The sequence below is a fragment of the Talpa europaea genome, assembly GCF_964194135.1.
Source record: "Talpa europaea genome assembly, chromosome: 4".
NCBI lineage: Eukaryota > Metazoa > Chordata > Mammalia > Eulipotyphla > Talpidae > Talpa > Talpa europaea.
This window is the reverse complement of record NC_140070.1, coordinates 127,474,058-127,498,286: the sequence shown is the minus strand read 5'-3', so window position 1 is coordinate 127,498,286 and position 24,229 is coordinate 127,474,058. Positions and strand designations below refer to the sequence as shown.

The 24,229-nt window shown below is 40.8% G+C and overlaps 1 protein-coding gene across 1 annotated transcript in view; it reads right to left on the bottom strand.

The window, feature by feature from the left end:
• SLC2A2 (solute carrier family 2 member 2) overlaps nt 1–23,377 on the bottom strand; it is a gene marked incomplete at both ends in the record, with an annotated part of 52,019 nt that extends 28,642 nt beyond the window's left edge. Inside the window, 2 exons of the mRNA XM_084232723.1 lie at nt 21,154–21,286; nt 23,255–23,377. Coding sequence (XP_084088849.1) covers nt 21,154–21,286; nt 23,255–23,377 — 256 coding nt within the window. The remainder of the gene's footprint in view (nt 1–21,153; nt 21,287–23,254) is intronic.
• Between the last annotated feature and the right edge of the window lie 852 nt (nt 23,378–24,229).

Sequence of the window (24,229 nt, the reverse complement as noted above, 5' to 3'; positions counted from 1 at the left end):
AGCACAAAACATTTATAGTCAGTCGTCTATGTTGCATTGCACTAGATTTGCTCAAAGTTTTGTTTATGAGAGGGAAAAATTCTGAAAACAACTAAATCTGAATTAGCCTATTAGCCTCATCCATTTAACCCAATGTCTAGGAGGTTGATTCAAGGAAAGGGGTATAGGAGTTAATGAAATCTGAGAACTTAGAGAGGAACTTATTCTGTCCAGGCTCTGCGTTCCATATGTTTTGCCTGTTCTCCCAATAATCCTTAGGTAAGAATTATTATCATTTCACTCATGGGAACACTGATTCAGAAAGGAAAAGAAAGATGTCTAATGTTCATATAAAGTCGTCAAGTCTTTTAAACTCTTTACAGACTGCAAGGTATTAAGCCTGTATTTTCAGAAAGACTACTTTCATTTACAGCTTAATAATTTTAAGTAAGGGGTCCTCCCTGGTGGTACAAGAGGTTAAGGCACAACCCATGAAGCTATCTGCAGCCACTGCAGCATGAGCTCGATCCCTGGCCAGGGAGCTACCCATATGGCGCAGCTGACCTCTCCTGTCTCACCTGCTGCTCCCTTCAGCAGTGTATTTCAATCAATCTGCCTGTTCTGTTCCCCACTCTGTCTCTGGTGAGTCCTCTCACCACCACCCCCACACCTCTGGCCTTTACCCTAGTTCTTGCATGCATAAATAATCTTTGAAAAATAATTTTAAATTAGGTTTCATATCCAACACTTACAGACCATAGAGAATTAAAAATATGCTCCTGAAAAATGTGGAACAGGCAAGTGACTGCACCTTAACAGTGTTTATTTTTGTGGCTAAGAAGTTAGATGGAGTCTATTGATCAAAATAAATAGATTTGGGAGGCAGAAAACCTAGAAGGGCTTTAGGACCTAGGCCCACCAAGCCTCTTAACATCCCTGAGCCTCAATTTCTTTGTCCAAAATATTGGTATAAAAATAGTTAATGCATAGGATTATTATAAAGACTAAATGAGATATATTAACACAGTCTGTGAAGAACTATCAAATAATTGCATCTTTAATCATATCACTTTCATTTCATTCATCACTCTTGTCAAGCAACTACCTGTCATCTTTTCATACATCACAATTATCTTCACAGGAGTACTTCGCAAAGTACATGAAATTATCTCCATATTACATGGGAGGAAACTGGAGTTTAGAGAAAATTAAGTGGTGTGCCCAACATATGCAGCTGGTAAGTAATGGGTATGCTGGTGCTGGAACCCAGAGCTGATGTTTCAAAACTCCAGCTGCTAAACACAAAAGCAGGTTTTCAGCAGCTACAATTGACTTAGGAGAAACTATACCCTTTCCTCTAAGTCATATGCCTCCAAATGCCCACACACAGGTGATTTGGCACCCAACTTGATTTCTCTCAAACCATAGAAATCTCAATCTGTGAGGAACCATTAAGAACAATGGATCCTAGCCTACTTTCTTCATTTTTCTTGATTATGTCAAGCAAAATAACTCAGAAAGAAAAGATAAATATCAGATGGTTTCACCTATATTGGAATATAGAGAAACCAAACAAAGGGTCAGGAAAAAGATCTGAGGCATCCAGCAGGGGAGGGTGGGGGAGAGGGGTTAAAATAATCCTATTATAATTCCTGTATATCCATTAGATCTCACATCTCAATATGAGCACAAGGGACTGTGGTGATGGATCAAGAGTGCTGTTGTGGTTGGAGAACTAAGGCGACTACACCTAAGGGAGAAATCAAGTACTGCCCCCAAATTAACAATGATATAAGAAAATAAATTTAATAAATAAAACTAAAAAAGAATGAAAACCCCTTTCTGGCACTCACTGTATTACTGAGTGAAACAATGAGGAGATAGGGCATAAAAAAATTATCTCTTCATTTTTCATTAAAAAAAAAAAAAACACAGTCAAGCCCCTTTTCTAGTTAGATGACACTTTTCTGGGAATATCCAGATTTTCCTGAGCCCCAGTTCCAGATTTTCTGCTTCTTTCAGTCTGAGTGAGTTTACAAAGCCAAAAATTGTGCTTTACACAAGTTCTCTTTCTTTCTGGGTTCTATCATTAGGTTTTTACTTGGTTCTCAAGAAAAGTTCTACAACACAATTTCAAAATCTCCCCCAATGAATTAAATCATAGTTCTAAATGAAGCCTGTGCATTTGCTGGGAGTCAGTCACCACAGCACATTTCCTTTCCTTTTTCAGTATCTTCCAATTTCTGCATTTTGTACACTACTTTCATGATCTTTGCCAAATCTACGCACTGTCTGTGTGGCTACTAAGTTAATATTGTCTTTACATTTTCTTTAAAGTTCTATCTAGGGCCTCCCTGGTGGCGCAAGGGGTTAATACACAACCTATGAAGCTAGCCACAGCCACTGCAACACAAGTTCGATACTCAGCCAGGGAGCTATCCACATGGCACAGCAGACCTCTCCTGTCTCACCTGCTGCTCCCCTCAGCAGTGTATTTCAGTAGACCTGCCTGTTTTGTTCTCCACTCTATCTCTATTGAATCCTTTCACCGCCCCCCACAACACATACCTCTGGCCTATAACCCAGTTCTTGCTTGCATAAATAAATAAATCTTTAATAAAAAAAATAAAGTTCTATCTACTTTAGCTTTACCCTGGGTTTCAATAGGAAATTATGAATCCCCATTATTCTTTAAATATACATTATATAAATATATAACTGTTAATATTAATATTTACCTGAGTCTTTCTAATATAATCTCATATAATTTCTCCCAGACTGTAAAAATACTATTATAATTCCTGTATGCCCATTCGATCTCACATCTCAATGTTATTATTTTGTCACACTACAAGAACCCGAGTTCACTTAAATAACTTAACCCTGGTCTCACAGTTGTTAAGCAGATCATCACATCCCAAATCTAAGCCGGACAGACTATATTCACTTAGTATGTCATGAAGGAATGTTCAGCAGAGTAAATTACACTGGATCACAATCTGAAGTCCTACTTTAACAGGGACAAGATTACCAACTTGTTTGTGTTTGGGGGACAGGGTTTTTGGCTGGAAACCTGTAAGGAAACAACAGCACTATGCCTTTTCTTATTTCCAAGTTTTTATTTTAAAAAGTATTGTGTTTACAGAGAAGTTGAAAGAAAAGTGCAGTGAACACTCCCTAATCTTCAACTGTATTTATCCATGGTTGACATTTACCACAACTGTATAACTCCTGTGTGTGTGTGTGTGTGTATATATATGTGCACTCGCACACATTATGCATGTGTGTGTGTGTGTGTGTGTATATGATTTTGGCTGAATCATTTCAAAATAAGTTGGAGATATTTGTGTCACTTTACTCCTACATGTACTTCAACATGTACACTCATTAAGAGCAAAGACGTTCTCCTACAAAATTTCAATGTCATTATTTTATCTAAGAATGCAATCGGTGCAGTAATATTATCTAATAGGCAACTCATTTTCAACCTGTCCTGTCTCATGCTGTTTCTTAGAGGTTTCTTCTTCTTTCTAGAATTTAAGATCACTTGTTGCATTTGATTGTCAATTCATCTTAGTCCTCCTGCCTATTGTTTTTTATTCACTGACATTTTTGAAGATTTTCCATTGGTTTTCATGATTACATGGATTCAGGTTAATCTGCTCTTGTTTGTACATTCCTTCAGTGATATGGTTTTGCAGAATCACTAGTCAGAAAGTAGGGCAAATAGCCTTAAAAACCCAATTACAGAATAACAAATATGATTTTCTTAACAGACAAATGAACTGTCAACTGACCAGATAAAGAGAAGTAGCTTTGATCTGTGACAGCGCAGCACAATTTCCCCCCCAAATCCTCCATATGCTCACTGAGATGAATTGGTGCTCTATTCTTTTCCTCAAAGCCAGATTCAAAATGAACACAATGCTGTTTTACCTTATCTTTGGTCATTCTGTGGGCTGGGAGTCCTCCTCTTAATTCCAAGATCTCTAGTGAGTGCAGCTCAGGGAAGCTGACCAGGCTTGCCTAGATTTCTTAGTTACACATTACAGAAGGAGGAGGAGCAAACCCTAAAAGTCCAAGTCTAATCTTCACGGAGGATGAATATAGATATTGAATGAGTATTGAAATCCAATCAATAACTGCTTTTGCCTTAGCTGCTATGTTGTATTGTGGGGGTGAGCAGAGACAGGGGTACAGCAGACACCCTGCACTCTTTTCCACACAGAATGGGCACTGTGGCCTTTGTGCTTTCAACCTGGGCAGAGTCTCCATAGTCGGCTTGAGTGGTCAGCTTTGGAGAGTTATGAACATGGGTTTGAATTTTAAGACGTCACTGTGTGGGGATCTTTAGCGAGTGGTCCCCATAATTTTTCTGTGCCTTAGTTTTTTTTTAACCTGATAAAATGATAACACGCACTGTCTTGTTGGGTAGATTAAATGCAGTAAGTTTAAGATGAAAATCTTAAGCATAAGCTGACCATGGATCTGAGAAACACAGCAGGGGAGGGGGAGCAAGAGGGGTCAAAACAGGGAGATAAGAGAACAAGGGGCAGTGGAGATGGATCACGGGTGCTGTGGTGGTAGGACAACTACGGGGATTATACCTGAGGGTGAAATCAAACACTGCCCCAAAATTATCATCCATGTCAGAATATAAATTAATTTTTTTAAAAAAACCTCATTGCTATACAATGACTAAAAAGAAAACCCAAATGGTCCAAAATAATGTTATGGGAAAAAAGTCTGATTACACAGAAAAAAAAGCCTTAAGCACAGCACACAAAAAAGTGCTCAGCAAGTGGAAATTGTTTTTGCAATTATATTGGTTCAGTGTTTGTGCAGAGGCACTTGGAGACAATAGTATAGAATTCATCTGCTCACATGGCTTGAGCCCGTGTCTCTCTGTGTGTCCATAAGATATCCCAATCCTGTGGGAGCCCAGGTGATATCAAAATTGAGCTTGAATTTTGCTTGGTGACAAGGGTCACTGGTTCCACTGAGGTTCAACTGGATCCAGTTCCCAGCAATGTCAGGGACCACAGCAAAAAACGATGGGATGTTATGAAGAAGTAGACAGTAACAAAGTAAACAGGTGATAGTGAAGAGATAAAGGAGACCCGGATTTCATTTGTCATCTATTTTGCATCCTCTTTTTATTTCTGTGACCTCTGTCAGGGAAAGCACACCAGTTTGTCATTCCGTTCAAACCACTGACTGTTATTAAGCTCAACAGAGACCCAGGCTGTATCTCAGATGCATGAGATGAATAGACACTGAAGCTCACGATGTATAAAGAGACACCATTGTAAATACAAAGACACAACACAGTAATTTCATAGTGAAAAAGCTTGAACGAATATTATTAGCAACAATAGTTAATTTTTATTGAGTCGTTGATGGGTGCCAGCGGCTGCTCTCAGCATTTTCTATGGATTAACTTGTTCAAACATGAGGTGCTCTCTGTTGTTGAACCAAGCTTTGGGGAACGGCATTGAAACTAGACTTTAAAGCAGGTAGACTTTAAAGCAGGTAGACTTTAAAGCAGGTAGCCTCACTGCAGCAAGTTCAGCTGGAGAATGGGATGCTCAGTGATTAAAGCCTCTATAATCAGGGCAATATTCCTTAGCCGTCTTTTTCCAGGGACCTGGCACTGTAGGAAAACGTCTTTGTAGCTGATTGATTGTTGCCTTTTTTTTTTTTTTTTTTAAATGCATACAAGTGCTGGGGTACAGGCTAGAGGTGCGGGGGCGGGAGGGGGCGGTGAGAGGATTCACCAGAGACAGAGCGGGGAACAGAACAGGCAGATGGACTGAAATCCACTGCTGCGGGGAGCTGCGGGCTAGTCAGGAGAGGTCTGCCGTACCAAGTGGTTTGCTCCCGGGCCGGACATCGAACTTGTGCTGCAGAGGCTGCAGCTAGCTTCATAGTGCTCCGCTTAACCCCTTGCGCCACCAGGGAGGCCCTGCCCTTTGTTATTTACCAACCTTTGTGGAATCTTCCTTTTAAAAGACCAAATAAGCCTTGAGTGTGGAAGGAGATGAGTCTTTAGCTTCTGGCTAGTGTGCGAGCAGCGCGCGCGCGGGCAGATCTTGCCCTTCGCAAGCCCGCGACGCGGGACCTTCCAGACTAGCTGCTTCCAGTTTAGCCAAGATCTCTCTAGTTCAGCTTTGCTGAGAATGAGTCGTCTGCACCACCTAAGGATGGTCTGAACATTTATTTTCGGGCAGGGGGTGGAGGGATTCCGCCACAGCGAGCGCCTTAATGGATTTCACCTTCGGAAATGTTTGCCTGCGCGCCCGGGAGGGGCAGCGGTCGGGTTGCACCGAGCCCTTTCGCTGGTGCTCGGCTGCGGTGGGGCGGGGTGGGGCGGAAAGTAAAGCTTTTTTGCACTTTGCCCTCCGGACGGGGACCACTCACTGAGCTGCCCGGGTGCGCAGATTCCCCCAGAGGTCGCCGCTGGGCGGGGAGAAACCTGCCCTGTGCTCTTTTGGCGTCAAACTTCAGACTCCTCAGGTCAGTCTGGTTACATCTTGATTAATTTAATTTTCTTGTAGATAGCGATAGCTCTAGGTGGTGAATTTCCAAGGACAGAAAAGAGGAGCTCCTCCTTTTTCTTTTCGTTATTATCCTTTCCTGAGTAAAATCAGGCTTTAGTGGGGTTTGGTTTGTTTGTTAGTTTCTGCAAATTCGAGGAAAGGAAACCAGCAATCTCAGCATGCCACAGGCCTTTCGGATCGATCGAGTGAGGTGTGGGGAGCGCAAAGGCCATTCTGAGGAATCGAATCCATGAGTTCAAAGTGAACCAAGCCCACAAGCACGCAGGAGAGTGTGGGGCAGTTCTAGTCTCTGAAGGACAGAGCGTTTTAACAATTCCGAGTCAAACGTGTGGCTGGGAGAGCCTGCCTCTCCTCACCTTCTCCAGGGATGCTTCGCTGGTTCCAGAGCAGCCCCAAATTTTAAATTTAATTTCTAAATTAAACACACATTGTTACATCATTTGCTTAAAAGACCACAAAGGCTTTTCAAAGTGATCACCTTTCAAAGTGATTCAAAGCCTCACACTCTTCACCAGCATAAGATGCCCATTTTGCCAGCCTCCTTTTATTCTGAGACCATCTCCCCTATACTCTGCTCCCCTCAGCCTTCAAACTTGCTTAATGCGTTCCAAGCTCAGCAACCTTTGTACTGATGGGACTCTGAGGGAGGAGCCCCACATATCTGCTTGTGGCTGATGCCCCTATATCCAGGTGACTCAGACAGGCTCTCCCACCAGGCTTCTACAGGTGAATTCCACCTACCTCTGCCAAACGTCCTCAAGCCTATTACTCTGCTTTATTTTCTTCATAGCACATTTGCTTGATACTTTACTATTTACTATTATTTTATAATTAAAACATTAAACGTACTTATTTTTATTTTTTTTATTTTTATTTTTTTTTTTTGGTTTTTTTTTTTTTAAATAAATTTTATTGTTATATTCCCCATACAATTGCAGCCCCCCATTCTGACCCCAATCCCTCCCCTCCCGCCCCCGCCCCCCTAAAAGTGTCTCTGGTTCATAGTTTTTTGTTGATTTTGATTTTCACTTTCTTATAGTTATTCATTTTCCTGGTCCATTATTTAAGTTTTCTAGATTCCTGCTATGAGTGAGACCATCCGGTATTTTTCTTTTTCTTTTTGGCTTATTTCGCTGAGCATGATCCCTTCCAGCGCCATCCATGTTGCAGCAAATTGCATGTTAAACGTACTTATTTTTAAATGTTATTTTATTATTTACTTGTCTGTTATTTATCACTTTCCCTACCCACCAAATTTAAGTTCTGTAAATGTGGAGATTTTGCCTGCCTTGTTATCCCAGTATCTGTGGGAGTGCCTGGTAGTTTTGCACTCGGTAGTAATTGTTTAATAAATGAAGGAATTTCAGAAAGGGTTGCCACACACTTTCTTGCAGTCTGAGACTGACATTGGGACATTTATTCATTTATAATTCAATATAGATTGAACATTTTGCTAGGCACTAAGTACAACAGTGAATTAGTGTCTAAATAAGGTCTCTGCTCTTGTGGGGATTACATTATATAAAAGAATCTGAATGCTGAGGGAGAGAACAATGGGATATTTTATGAAAGAGTCACAGAAAAATGTTCTTTGAGGACAGTTTATTCTTTAATTGAAGAAAGGGCACACAGGGTGGAGGAGAAAAGTAGGTGCAGAACTTGGGGGAGAAAGTTAGGTTGAAGAGTAAGAGAGGCTTGGTTAAAGAGGGGGAGCAAGAAGGCTGCTGCTGGGGAAATATACATCAGCCATGGTCTATGCAGGGCATTGTAAGCCATGGGACTGAGCTTGGGTCCATGCCAAGAGCAATGGGAGTCACTGGAGGAGAATAAGCCTGGGATGATAGGATCCAATATATGTCTTAAAACTACTCATGCTTTTGAGCGAGGGGTGGATTGAATGGGGGCATCTGAGAAAGGAGAGACACAATGCAAAGCTGTTGTGACAGTTCCTACGTGTTATTGACCACCAGAAAAAAAATGGTTGTAATAGGGAAAGAGAAGTAACAAATTCAAGATATAATTTGATGGTAAAGCAGGCAGGACTTGTTGCTGGAATAGGGGCCAGGTTCTTGGTGTTTTTTGTCATTACAGAAAGCCAATTAGCCGAGAAAGGATTGGATCTCTAAGTTGTACTTTTATTTTTCAAATCGCTGGCTATCAGTCTGAGAGAAGGGTGAGCATAACACTCTAAAGAAACCATTCTACCATTCCATCTTGAACTGGCCTTTTACTATTGAGCTGAACAAAGTCAATTAGTCATAAGTGAACAGCCCATAAGAACAGCCCATCATCTTTGATATACCTGGTATTCATCTCGTTCAACCCCCAGAACTTGTTTTCAGTCACTCAGTTATCTTGACCCTGGTACCTCCTGGCCTGCTGATCCTGGTTAATTTCTAGTGATGTGAATGTCTAACACTCCTTTGGTCATCATCAAGGCAGGAATCTCAGTTTAAAGCAGGAGCTTTAGTTTAAAGAACAGGTCATTAGCTATAGAGTGTGTATGTGCAGCCTATGCTATGTGTATATGTGCAGGTTCCTGTACCAGGTATGGCTCCCTTTCCTTCTTGCTAGTCCATATCAGAAATTTTTTTTTTTAATAATCGCTTTGGAAGAGGAGGGGTAGGGCGAACTCCAGATGGCAGGTAGTTTTCTGACTTGTTTAAGTGGGATGACGAGGATGCCATTTAATACATGGATGCTGGATTGTTTATCCATCCGAGTAAACCCAAGTTTATCTCCACAATTCTGGCAAGATCATAATAAGTTAATCAGTTTTTTTTGAAAAAAAATTCAAGTTTTTGGGAAAAATTTAAACTTTTTGAGATAATTAAATTCATATGTAGTTGTAAGAAAGAACACAGAGAGATTCCATGTATTTTTTGCCCAGTTTTATCCAATGTAACATCTTAAAATACTCTAGTACATATCACAGCCAGGATATTGACATCAAGAATCAAGATACAGAACAGATCCCCTGGGGATCGCTCATGGTGCCCTTGTATAGTCACGTATACTTTCCTCTTACCTTTACTTACTCCTAAATGGTGGCAACCTCTAATCTCTTATCTGTTTCAATAATTTTATCATTTAACAATGTTATGTAAATGGAATTACATAATATAAGTATTAATTAGGGTTCCCCAGAGAAATAGAACCAGTAGAAGCAGATGTCTACCCATCCATCTGTTTGTCTGTCTATTTCTCTGGACTCATGTAATTGTGGATACATGGTGAGTCCAAAATCTGATGTATAGCTTTACATTCAAGCTATACATTCAAGAAGGAATTGAAGTTCAATTCCAAAGACACCTCTAGCATGGATGGAACTGGAGGATAGTATGCTAAGTGAAATTATTAGGAAAAAGGCAAATATTGATGGTTTCACTTACATGTGAAATGTAGAAGAAAAAAACAGCCAGACAACACCAAGCCAAAAAGAAATATGAGAAATCTGACTGTGAAACAGAGGCCACCAGAGGGGGCTGAAGTGGGGGAGGGAGAAGAGATTGGGGAGAGGGGATTTAATGTGTTATAGCGGACTGTGGATTACTTGGTGGTGGGTAACATATAAAGAACGGGTGAGATGCCATATTTCAGAATCGTATTCAGAGCTGTAAACCAATTTACCTTAATTAAAAAAGTATTTCAAGCAATATGGGTAGCATATATCATTAATTAAATATAATGTGTGCTAATATAAAAAAGTCAGTTAGAGAATTCCCTTTTGTTCAAGGAAATGCAGTATTTTTCTGTCAACTGATTGAATGAGACCCACCCACATTCTGTAAGGCAATATACTATACTCAAAATTCACTGATGTAAATATAAATCTCATCCAAAATACCCTCATAGGGCCTCCCTGGTGGGGCAAGGGGTTAAGACACAACCTATGAAGCTAACTGCAGCCAGTGCAGCATGAGTTTGATCCCCGGCCAGGGAGCTACCCACATGGCACAGCAGACCTCTCCTGACTCACCTGCTGCTCCCCTCAGCAGTGTATTTCAGTCAGTCTGCCTGTTCTGTTCCCCACTCTGTCTCTAGTGAATCCTCTCACCACCACCCTCATCTCTGGCCTGTAACCCCATTTTTGTATGCATAAATAAATAAATCTTTAAAAAAAATACCCTCATAGAAACATCCGGAATAATGTTTGATTAAATATCTGGGTACTGCGATCCTACCAAGTTAACACATAAAACTAATCATCACAGCGCTTCACCAATGAGATGTTTCTTGTGCTCAAGATGCATCCAGATTGTTTTGTATATCCGCAGTTGGCCAGTTTTCTCTATGGATGCAAAATAGTTTGTTTAACCATTTATCTTTGAAGGATATCTGATTTGTTTCCAGTTTTTGGTTATTCTGAAAAAAAACTGCTATAAACATTCATCTAAGAAAACAGGATTTTGAAATTTTCCTATTGATATAACATTGGTTTATAACATTATATAGGTTTCAGGTGTACAGCATTAAATAATCAACATCAGTACTTACTACACTGAGTTCACCACTCAAAATCTAATTCCATCCTCCATATAATTGACTCCTTTTATTCAATTTACCCATTCTCCTTCCTCCTTCACTTATGGTAACCACTAATATGGTGTAATAGTCTAAATTTTATTTTTGTTTTATTTAGTTCATTTGTTTTGTTTCTTTAAATGCCACATATGAGTGAAATCAAATCATATGGTGTTTTCGCTGTCCATCTGACTTATTTCACGGAGCATGCTGCTTCTCTTCTACCCCAGCTTTTTTATTTTTTATATGCTTTCTTTGTCTTGGATTCTTGGTAGTTTCACTAGTATTTGTTTTGTCTTGGTGTAGGTCTCTTTGCATTTGGATAACCAGATGTTCTGTTAACTTCGTAGACTCCAAGATTTAGTTCATTCCCCGCTTGGGAAGTTTTTAGCTACCATATCTTTGAATAAGTTCTCTATTTCCTTCTACCTTTCTTCTCTGTTTGGGATGCACATTATCCTTATGTTGCCTTTGCTCATTGAGTCTGGTTAAAATACAAGGTTAAAGTATTAAACAAACAACTCCTAAAAGTGTTTCCTGTTTTAACCCCTTTTCCAAGATGCATCTCACCCCCACCTTTTTCCTTCTGGATTATTTTATTTTCCCTCCACCAAACCACTGATGCCCATACCCCATCTGCCTCCTTCCCCCAACCTCTCCATCCCTTCCCTTATTCCCTCTGGCAACCATTATCTTCTTTTTTGCTGAGTTCAAATTTTATTCCTTTTATTCTTTGGGGTGTGTGTGTGTGTCTGTGTGTTTGGTATTTATATTCCATCAATGAGTGAAACCAGCTGATATCTCTCTTTCAATTTTTTTTTAAAGATTTATTTATTTATGCATATAAGAGCTGGGGTACAGGCCAGAGATGCGGGGGGTGAGAGGATTCACCAGAGACAGAATTGGGAACAGAACAGGCAGATTGACCCAAGTACACTGCTGAGGGGAGCAGCGGGTGAGTCAGGAGAGGTCTGCCAAGCCATGTGGGTTTCTCCATGGCTGGCCGGGGATCGAACTCGTGCTGCAGAGGCTGTGGATTGCTTCACAGTGCAGTGCTTAACCCCTTGCGCCACCAGAGAGGCCCTCTCTTTCAATTTTCGACTGATTTCACTCAACATAATCACTTTGCGGCCCATCGATTTTGTCTCAAATGCCACCGCTTTGCCTTTCTTCATAGCTGTGTAATACTACATTGAGTAAATGTTCCACAATTTCTCCATTCATCTGTTGAAGGGCACTGGGGTTCCATTACTTGACGATTGTGAACAGTGCTGCTATGTGCACAGGTGCACATAAATCTTTTCATATTAGAGTTTTGGTATAATTTGAATAAATACCTAATAGAGGTATTGCTGGATCATATGGAATTCCATATTTATGATCTCCATACCATTTTCAACAGGGGCTGTACCAACTTGCGTTCCCACCAACAGTGGATGAGAGTTCTTTTTTCACTGTAACCTTGCCAACATTTGTTAATACCATTCTTTTTTCATATGGGCCATTTTCACAGGGGTTAAGTGGTCTCTCAGTATGGTTTTAGTTTGCATTCCCTTATGATAAGTAATGTTGAACATTTTTTCACATGTCTGTAGTCCATCTAAATATATTCTTTTTTTTTAAGATTTATTTATTTATTTATTTACACAAGAACCGGGGTACAGGCCAGTTGCGCGGGAGGGTGAGAGAATTCACCAGAGCTAGAGTGGGGAACGGAAGAGACATACTGATGAAATACACTGCTGAGGAGAGCAGCAGGTGAGACAGGAGAGGTCTGTCACACCATGTGGAACCCTCGCCGGCACCTGGGGATCGAACCGGCGCTGCAGAGGCTGCGGGCAGCATTGCAAACCAGCGCTCAACTGCTGCGCCACCAGGGGAGGCCCATCTATATATATTCTTTAGAGAAGTGTTTATTGAGGTCCTTTGCCCATTTTTTAATTGGGTGTTTGTTTGTTTTTGCTGGACTGTGTAGAATTTGGAGATTAACCCCGCATCAGATGTATGGTAGGCAAATATTTTTTACTATTCTGTCAGTTGCCCTTTAATTTTTGTCATGGTTGCTTTTGAGCTGCAAAAGCTTTTAAATTTGATGTAGTCCCACTTGTTTATTTTTTATTTTGATTTGTAGTAGAGGTCCTATAGTGTGTCCCCTGTATTTTCTTACATGTACTTTCTAATTCCAGTTCTTATGTCCAAATCGTTAATCCATTTGAATTAATTTTGGTGTATAGTGTTAAATATGGGTTTGCCTTTATTTTTTTGTAAGTGGCTATCCATGTTCCACAGAGCCATTTACTAAAGAGACTATCTTTTCTTCATTGTATGGCTATAGGGACTTTATCAAAAATTAACTGTCCATATTTATATGGATTTATCTCTGGGATTTCAGTTCTATTTTATTTGTCTGAATTTGTGTTTTGTTCCAGTGCCATACTCTTTTGGTCACTGTTGCTGTGTAATATAGCTTGCAGTCAGGAAGTATGATTCCTGCATTTTTTGATCTTTTCTCTCAAGATGATTTTACTATTTTGTGGTTCATATAAGTTTGATAATTGCTTGTCTTTGTGAAATTTATAGCAATACAGGCCCACATAGAAAACAAGAAATATGTCAATTTAACAATCTGTGTGCTTGAAGAAACTAGAAAAAACAATAAAAGCACCCAAAAATCAGTAAGAGGAAAGAAATAATAAAAGCTAGAATAGAAGTAAATGAATAGAAAAAAAAATAGTCCAAAAGATTGTGAAACCAAGAGTTGGTTCTTTGAAAAAATAATAAACATTCACAATTCATTAATTAGGCTTACAAAGAAAAAAGAGAGCAAAAACCCAAATTAATGGAATCAAAAATGAAAGATGCGAAATTATTTATTTTCTGTCCCACTTATCTGTCCTTTGGTGAGAGGGGGGTGTTGAAGTTTCCATTCACACACACACTTGTTTTTTCCATGCCTGTTTTCAGATTTGATAGTAATTGTCTGATGTATTTGGTGTGCCTTCATTTGGTGAATGTGTGTATATATATATATATATATATATGCACATTGTGGGTATTTTCCCCTTAATCACATATGGTATTAATACTGGATGATCCCAGTATTCATCCCTTCCTGGACACATAAACTGGACGTTTATTTTATCTGATATAAGAATGACTGTCTTTGGCTTACTTTGGGTGCCACTTGCTTGTAGAATTGTATTTCATCCCTTTATGTTCGGTTTATGTTTATCTTTGGAACTTAGGTGTCTTTCCTGAAGGCGGTAGGTTTGAGTCTATTTCCCAATTTAAGTAGATAAGCTGTGTCCTTTTCAGTCCATTGCCATTGAAAGTGATTATTGATATAGGAAAGCCTTTTTCTGCCACTTTGTTCATAGTTTTCGTGGCTCTATTTAATTTCTTTTTCAGTTCATCGTGGCTAGAACTCTCTTTAGTTTAAATACTAAAGCTCCTTTTAATATTTTTGAAAAGGGTGTTTAGTGGTTGCAATTCCCTAAGATTCCTTTTGCCTGAGAAGACCTTTCATATATGAAGGGGAGCTTTGCAGGATGGACTATTCTTGGATGGTAGTTTTTATCTTGGAGTATGTTGAATATGTTGCTGCATTCTCTTCTTGCCCATAGTGTTTCTTCAGATGTCATGTTTACCTAATGAGGGTTTCTTATAAGTTATCTGTTTTTCACACCCTTGTCATTGTTTTTTCTTTGTCATGCATTTTTGGAAGTTTTACAACAATATACCTTGATGTAGGTATCCTTTTATTCATGTTGCTGGGTTTCTTTTAGCTGTCTTTATTTTTAGGTTCAGTTCCTTCTTCAGGTTTGGGGAGTTTCTCCCATTTTTTTTAAAGATTTATTTATTTATTTATACAAGCACTGGGTACTGTCAGAAGTGTGGGAGGGTGAGAGAATTCACCAGAGCCAGAGCGGGGAACAGAACAGGCAGACTGACAAAATATACTGCTGAGGGGAGCAGCGGGCATGGCAAGAGAGGTCTGCATACCATGTGGGACCCTTGCTGGTGGCTGGGGATCGAATCGGCGCTGCAGAGGCTGCGGGCAGCTTCGCAGCCCAGCGCTTAACCGCTGCGCCACCAGGGGAGGCCCTGTTTCTTCCATTTTTGCTTTAAATAATTTTTCATTTCCCTTCTCTTTCTCATCTCCTTCTGACTAAGACATCTCCTAAAAGTTACCTTTTTTTTTAGTTTGATGTCTTTCCAATCCACCACCCTCTTTTTGAATCTTCTACTCTTATTGTTTCCCCAGTCTCTTATAATTTTGCCTCTTTCCTAAGCATAGTTGGATGAGGTTTTAATGTAGTTACTCCTTAAGAAGCTTTCTCTTGGTGTATCCTCCTTGTGTGGCATGAAAACCTGTAGACAAATGACAACAGATTCTTCAGTCAGAATTCATGTGTCTAGAATCCTGTTTCCAGGACCCAGACCTCTGCTTGTCTAAGACAGAGCATGAGAACACAGCAGATAGTTCACCACTCTGCCAGGCCAGAGGCTGCCTCGTTGGCTTTCTTAGCCTACTAGCCATGGCTTGGGGAAGGACAAAGCATTTCCCCGTCCTGGAATGACCTTATGTATCCTCTGAACATAAGGCACCATCTAAAGTGAATTCATGCCACCCACTGCACAGGGTCAGGAGATGTCATTTGGATCTTCCTCCTGCAAGCCTGGCTATTTGACCATGGCAAGATTTGCTTAACCTCTGGACTTCATCTGTGAAACAAAGTGGGTAACATCTAATCTTTTCATATTCAAGATGGTGATCACAACCGATACATGGGATTGTTATGAGGATTAATAAAACAGTGGGGAGGCAGTACTTGGCACATACAAATGCTCAGTAGATGTCAGCTGTTCTAATTTTTCCGTTCTTAGTTTCCATGATTGTTTGCTCTCAATTTAACATGCTATCCAAACATGTATATGGAGACCCATGATCCTCTGGTTTGAGTACCTGGGTGAGTTCTACTTCTTTTTAGCCTTTTAAGAACTCGTGATGTTTGTCAATGAGGGCAGGTCCCATCAAAAGAGCGAGGAGGGGCCAACCACTGTGAGGGCAGTGCCCTGGATTTGTGCCATTCATTCATGTCACGGAGGTTTGAAAGTCTGTGGCAAATTTCTTTGACAGATATGCATCTATGGTGATTTTTCAGTGTGCACTGTCTCAAATTAATTAATCATTGGGCAATTCAATGTAAATTGAATGGTGCTGTTGCACATAGAAAAATTTTGTTTGCAATTCTTGAGTAATCTCAGTTTAAACTAAATCTATTAAAATTCTCTGTTCTTCACCATTTTCCAATCAAGTGTGCTGAACTGGCTGCAATACTCTGCAGGGCATCTTTCTGCTATAAGTTTGAGTTTGTGTCTCTTTAATGTCGGTGGGTTAATCATTTTCAGGCTGTTCGTGCTGTTTTCTGTCATTGCCTTCGATGTTATTTGCTGCTTAATTTGTGGGGTGCTAAGGGAGGCTTATGAGGTTGACATAAAAAAGTGGGAGCAAAGATCATGAGGTCATCATAGAGGTTTTACAAACAATGTTTCTCTGTTGTTGACCAATAGGTCACCAATAAAAGGAGCAGTGTCAGGGAGAAATGGTTCTTGTGACAGCTGTTTACAAGGAGAGGAGTTCCAGGAATATATTGCTACAAGCAGATGGTGCAACTCAGTGGTGGGCAAGTTGTTGACCCAGGTACTCCTTTGTCTTGGAGCTCTCCAAGAGACACAATTAGTATCAACATATTAGCCTCATTCCCCTCAGAAAATTCCCAGTGCTTACAAACACCAAATGTGGGCATCTGGCATCTTTTCACAGATATTGAGTGTCATCAATAAGACTGGCAAAAGCCCCAGAGATTTCTCTTCTCTGACAATTTGAAGTCACCTCCACTTTTTGATCATGGCAAGTGGATTTGGTGACAAAATTTGGAATGGTTTGTTGGAGAGGAAGTAGTTTTTCTTTGTCTTCAGTGATTCAAATCAGATACGGAAGGTCAGTGCTGCAGTGCTCTGTGCAGTAGGTCACGCTTTTTCCACAGTTCTCGGAGCACAGTCCTTCGGGCCTCCAGGAATGTTCCAGGCAGGGATAGACTGTAGCCCTTCCTGTAGTCACCAGGGTCTTCTCTGTTGGGTAGAGTCTGTTCTGAGGCTAACTGCCTGCCTTTCCTCTTCTCCCTCCTCCCTAGCCCCCTCAGTTTTCTTCTTTGGTTTCAAACTCTTCACAGGTGGCCTAAGCTGGACCAACGGGGCATTTTTTTTAATCGGTTTTTGTCAGTGAGCATATTTTATGTTTTGAGGTACATACTACATTCTATTAGTTTACAGCAAATTACAGTGTCTGATATATGTTTTCTGGATATTTGTTGTTAAAGTAAACTTGCATTTTAACCTTATATAAGAAATTGCTTTGTTTTGTTACAGCAAGAGCACGATGCTTATATCACCCACCCTGATCCAACAGTAAGATTCCAGGCCAGCATTGTGGGTAAGCTCTCTTGCCACCCACCAAAGCCATTGCCTTTATTTTGCTGCTGACAGAAGGAGGATGAAATGGATCAGGTGAGTGTCTTGCTGGAGAGAAGGGTGCAATCCCAGGTGTCTGCAGATGAGCACTCTTGGTTCACTGCTGCTGCCATCCTCCTGTGACCTTGAACCACTCAAGCACTGGGGTCTGTGGCCTCTGGGGCTTAGCTTCTAAATTCCTTGCAGATACAACCTACTATATACAGATGTTGTTATATAATGATGTACACCTGAAATCTATATAATGCTATAAACTAAATCTTTATGTTATGCTATAACATAAAGACAAATAAGCTCTCACACACACACACACACATATATATATATATATATTTAAGACAAGTAAGCTCACATCAAGGATAAGGAGCAGGTCTCTTGATGATGTCACAGTAAAGGGCAAAGTGATGGCCTGAGTATCCCTGTGGGTGAGCATCCTGGAGGACAATTTGTTTTCTAGTTCATTTCTGGAGACAATATCTCTGGCCATGAGCCTGCCCCAACACTAGAACATCCTTGAGCCTTTTGTCCTCATCACACAGCATCCAACCTGACCCATCCATTGTCCTTACACGATATTTTCCCCAGTGAGAATTCACTTAGCATTTTAATACATTAATTTGCTGCTGTAGAGTGAGTTCTGCTAAGGAGATAACCACTCCAGATGCTGAGATGCTGAAAGATTGCTGTCTGAAAAGTTTATTGGGTAATGAAATAAAAAAGTATCTCACACACCAGATGCACAAGGTAATGCTTTTTCTGATTGCCATTGTTGACTCCACAAAGATTGTGACTGGAATGTTAGAGTGTCAGAATGAGAAGATGGGGAAGAAACTGCAGGTTTGACGCAGAAGAGTGCCTTGATCTTCCACTAAGATAGAGTTATATTTATTTATTTATCTTTTATCATTAAAGCTTGAAGTATGAAACAGGTCAATGCATGAGTATAAACACAGAATACAGGCTATAAACCTAGGAGCACCACCTTCTGTCCATCAAACAACTGACAGAAAGTTAATAAAATTATTCTTTTTTTAAAAAAGGGGAAAATATGACACTGGGTATTGAGAGAAGCATAGCCATCTTATAGATATTTTTTCTTTCATAAATATGTAGGTTCATGTATTTTAAAACTAACGGTACTTTTTAAATGTAATTATTCCTTTCATCTTGCACTTGAATTTTATTAGAACAGCTAGACACAGGCTTTATAAAGAGCTTTTCAACCCATGATCTGATTTGATCAACACACACAATTGTGAGGTGGGCAGGAATGGTCTCATCACCCCCATTTTGTTTCAATTAATTAATTTACAAAACGCTCAATAAAATATTTATTGAACATCTCCCATACACTCTAGTGGTGTGCACAGGCATATATTTAAGACAAGTACACATTTATTTGTGTTGTCTCCATGCCAAGCACTCTGCTAGGTATTAGGATGATAGAAAGGGGCAAGAAAGTGTTTGTTCCCACAAGGGGGTCATAGTCACCCAACTGGGTGATGGTCCTTCTCAAAGTCCCAGGATAAAAATATGGCAATCACCTGGAATAAATATGGCAATCACTTTACTCAGATATATGGGGTGAAATTGAAGTAATGTAGTATTTAATAAATGTAGTTATTCCTTACATAGTAAAACAAAGACAATAAATAGAAGGTAAAATCTTCATGAAGCTTAAGATAAAAACAGGAGACTAAAAGAGAACACTTTAGGTGGATGGGGCTATTTGGGGCTATATTCAGGCCAGAAATTCAGACCACTGAGTACGTGCATTGGCTGTCTGCTCTCTGTTAGTGGGGATGTTCAGGAAGCACAGCTACGGGCCATGCCTTTCACAACCCCCATTCTAAAAACAAGCAAATAGAGGCATAGGGAGGTATGTTTGCCTGGGGTCATGCGACTGACACATCGGATTCTGACTTCAGATTCTGACCTTCTCTGTGTTGTAGAGATCAAAGCCCACTTTTCAGCTTTCCCCTTCTCTCTTTTTTTTTTAGATTTATTTATTTATCTATACAAGAACTGGGGTACAGGCCAGATGCGCGGGAGGGTGAGAGGATTCACCAGAGACAGAGTGGGGAACAAAACAGGCAAACTGATGAAATACACTGCTAAGGGGAGCAGCGGGCAAGACAGGAGAGGTCTGCTGCACCACGTGGGACTCTCCCTGGCCAGCTGGGATCGAACTGGTGCTGCAGAGGCTGCTGACAGCTTCACAGCACTGCGCTCAACCGCCTGCGCCACCGGGGGAGGCTCTGCATTTCCTTTTATTGGTAGTTAAAGGCTTGGAGAACAACCTGTGCCCAGGGTGATCAGTGCCATTTACAATGTTAATGCTAACGTCTCAGGAACTAAATGCTCTTTGACAAGATGTTGCCCAGGTGTTCTTTGCTTACACGAAGGGTGTTTAAAGAAGGGTGTTATTAGAGTGGTTTGGTAGGAAGAACTTAATTGGAAATCAGAAGAGTTGGCATCCTATTCCACTGCCGCCCAGCCTTAGCGCTTGAACAAGTTATTTCTAACTCTAGGCATCTCCGTGTCCCTATTGACAAAATGAGGGTATTAAGTACAATGAGTTGTAAATTAAAATTAAAATTAGGGAGAAAAAATTTAAATATGATAGGAAAATAATGAGAATGCATAATTTAAAATAATTAGAATGTATAAGAGAGAAAGTCAATAAAACTGACTAAGAAATTAAAGGTAGAAAAGAATGTAAGTGCAGATTAAAATATGTTCTAAAACATAAATAAAAAGATGAAAAAGAATTGAGAACAAGTAACATGCAAAGATAATGCAGAAATTTAAGCAGATTGGGCCTCCCTGGCACCCGAGGGGTTGTCTTAGCGCCATCACCTCCAAGGCCTGAGTTTGATGCCCTGCAGGGAGCTAACCCATAGATGGTTCAGCAAACCTCTCCTGTCTTGCCCACTGCTCCCCTCAGCAGTGTATCTCAGTAGATCCACCTCTTCTGCCCCCAACTCTGCCTCTGATGAATCCTCTTGCCCCCACACCTCTACACCCCAGTTTTTCTACACAAATATCAATAAATTTAATGAAAAATGAATTTAAGTAGAAAATCTAAGACAAAAAAAGATTAGAAATTAAGTCTAGGAAAGATAGAATAAATAAGTATTAGACATTTTTACCTGAAACTAAAGCTAAGAAAAAAAAAAAAAAGAATAGTAAAAATAAATGAAGGTTTGAATTTCTGAGATAAAACAGGGAAGTCAGTTAAAATCAATGTGAGAGTATTGAAGTAAGAGTGAGACAGAAATAATAGCGATAAAATGTGCTTTTAAAGGGGCATATTTTAAAAGTAAATGGTATTATTAACTCCAAGAAATCTAGAAGAAAATGAATCTGCTTACAAGAGCAGCTGGGTGTCCCGTGTTATTATCAGAACAAAGGCTTCTTGCTGAAGCCACATGTGCAGCATGGAAACTCCAGGTGGGAAGCCCCGGCCCTTGTGGACAGCACAGCTCTGGTCTTACGAGAGTGTGTACTTAGTATCAGCAACCAAGGCCCATCTAGGACCTTTCACTGTACTTGCGGGATGAGACTGTGTCCCAAGTGGCTGGCTGGTCACAGGTGCCTCTATGTAATTCTCTCTCCTCAAAGTCCTTCTGAGGGGCTTTGGTTATATAATAACCCAAATGTCTGTGCACTGTTGGCATCTGTCCAAGCTGGGAAAAAGTGGAATTGTTCAAAGGGGAAGAAGGAAAATCTCCAGAAGTGTAGTGTTTCTCAAATGTGCAGTTGGCAATTGTTTCAAACCATGAGCATCAAAATGACAGAGTCTGTTCATGGGGAGGGTGGGGGTGGGGGTGCGGTGGGTTCCAGAAGTCAGCTTGAGTAACAGGCACTTGGGGGATTCTTACCATCAACAAAGTTTGGACTAATAGTGTCCCAGGGCAAAACTAGGGTTCAGCAAGGGAATTTGGGGGCTTTGTCCTACAGGCAGAAACTGAGAATGCCTAGAATGACATGCACGCAATGACCCACTTTCAGCGTTTTTCCATCATCATCAACAGACGCAGAGGAATCACTGGCATTCCTGTTAGTTTTACTCATTAACCAAACATGCCCACCAGGGCCAGGGAGCTGGCTGAATCAGGATTATGCAACCCTGGGGCCTCTGCCAGAGGATGTGTGTTGGGTGAAGGGATTATGCTATATTTTCAGGTAGACAGATTGTTGTTTATTCTGTTCCATGAACACTTTCAACATAGGCTGAACTACTTGCCATTTCTGTGTTTGTGTACTTTCCACACCCTTGTGACTGCTCAATCTACTCCCTCTTGCTGCAATATTTCCCTCCCCTTTTCGTATCCTAAGTCTGGTGAAAGGCCACCTCCTCTTGGGAGTCCTCCTTGATTTTTTTTTTTTTTAAAGAGGCACGTATTTTATTCATTTATTTATTTATTTGTTTGTTTGTTTGTTTTTGTTTATACATGCACTGGGTACAGTCAGAAGCACGGGAGGGTGAGAGAATTCACCAGAGCCAGAGCGGGGAGCAGAGCAGGCAGAAGGACCGAAGTACACTGCTGAGGGGAGCAGCGGGCGGCAGGAGAGGTCTGCGCGCCATGTGGGACCCTCCTCCGGTGGCCGGGGAGCAGCCGGGGATCGAACCGGCGCCGCAGAGGCTGCGGGCAGCTTTGCAACCCAGCGCTCAACCGCTGCGCCACCGGGGAGGCCCGTCCTCCTTCATTCTTCTGCAGTCCTTGCTATTACTCCTCTATCAAATTTCAGGCTTGCTTCTTTTGATGTTTCCTTTGTATATGCGACTTCCCCATCTTCCCTGCAGCATAAGAGTGTAGCTCTTTGAGGAAAGGAACTAGCTATTTCTGCCTCAGCTTCCAGTGTGGGGCCTGCTATATAACAGGGGCCTGATGATTAATAAGTGGATTGCACGTTCTGGGTTTGCTTTGGTGGCCATCTTAAGTCAGATCATAGCTACCACCTTCTAAAAATAAGGTGGGGGCCTCCCTGGTGGTGCAAGGGGTTAAGATGCAAACTATGAAGGTGTCCGCAGCAAGAGTTTGATCTCCGGCCAAGGCAGCTACCCACATGGCGCAGCAGACCTCTCCTGACTCGCCCGCTGCTCCCCTCAGCATTGTGTTTCAGTTGATCTGCCTGTTCTGTTCCCCACTCTGTCTCTGGTGAATCCTCTCACCGCCCCCCCCCCCAACACCTCTGGCCTATACCCCAGTTCTTGTATGCATAAATAAATATTTAAAAAAATAAAAATAAGGTGGCATATACACTGGAAAATATAAAAATATTGTGATATTTTTTGATTTCTGACACCTAGAGGTGATAAGGGCAAACTTACTAAAAAGAATCTATCCAATGACCATTAACATATCCACATTAAACATTGCCACATACAACCAAGACACAAATATGGATTCTTAGAGAAAATGCTTATAGTTATATTTTCTGAATTGTGGACCCAAGACCTCAGTAGGATGGGGTCTGTATAGTTATAATGAGGGGTCTGGCAGTCCATGTGTAGACCAAGCTTATAGACTAGATAAATGACATACAGGTTTTTCATATGAATATGGCTTATAAAATGCATTTTCATTTAAAAGTGTTACCAAACTTTTTGTTACTTTTCAGTTTCTTAAGCAGATATGATGGAAAGTTACCATATTTGAAAAGGTTGGGACTGCAGGCTGATAAGGTGGCTGGGATGTGGTTGTCTGATGACTTCTGTGTTCTGTGCTGGCTTCTACCTCACAGCAGCTATACTCTGTGGTGGCACTGGGCATGCTGAAGTTTCTTGAATGCCACCCAAGTTTAATTGCCACTTATCTTGGTAAAGCCAGCATCGTAAGTCAAAATGTTGGACACCAATGGAGCAGCTGCTAGAGACAGCTTCCCCCTGCACCCCCTGCCTGCCCACCCTTTTTCTCTCAATTTTTGAGATGGGAAGTATATGTCTATCCTGAAAAATGACCTGGACTCTTTCAGGAACTCTAGAGTAGTTATTACTCTAGAGTTTGTTGTTTTTGGAAATTTAAGGAAAATATAAAAAATAAAACTGAAACCTTCTCTTCCCACCCCCAAATTTTGTGAGGATTAAGAAAAAGGCTGCCAGGGCCTCCCTGGTGGTGCAAGGGGTTAACTCTCAGCACTATGAGCTATCAGCAGCCTCTGCAGCCCAGGTTCAAGCCTCAGCTAGGGAGCTACCCACATGGTGCAGCAGACCTCTCCTGTCTCACCCACTGCTCCCCTCAGCAGTGTATTTCAGTAGACCCGCCTGGTCTGTTCTCCACTCTGGTGAATCCTCTCACCCCCACACCTCTGGCCTGTACCCCAGTTCTTGTATGCATAAATAAATAAATCTTTGGAAAAAAAAAGAAAAAGGCTGCCAACTTTTAAAGTTTCCATACTAGAACATTTAATAAAAATGAATGGCTGTATATATTATCAGCATCAGTTCTTATATACATCTTAATACTAAAAATGAGAGTGTGCCATCTTGGGATAGGGCTGTCTTTAAATGACCTTTATGGAAAACTCACAGTGTTGCTCTTATGATGGTTTAACACTGAACTGTTGATAACTTTGACTTGCCTTGATAATGGCCTTCAATTATAAATGGCTCACTTAGTGAGGAA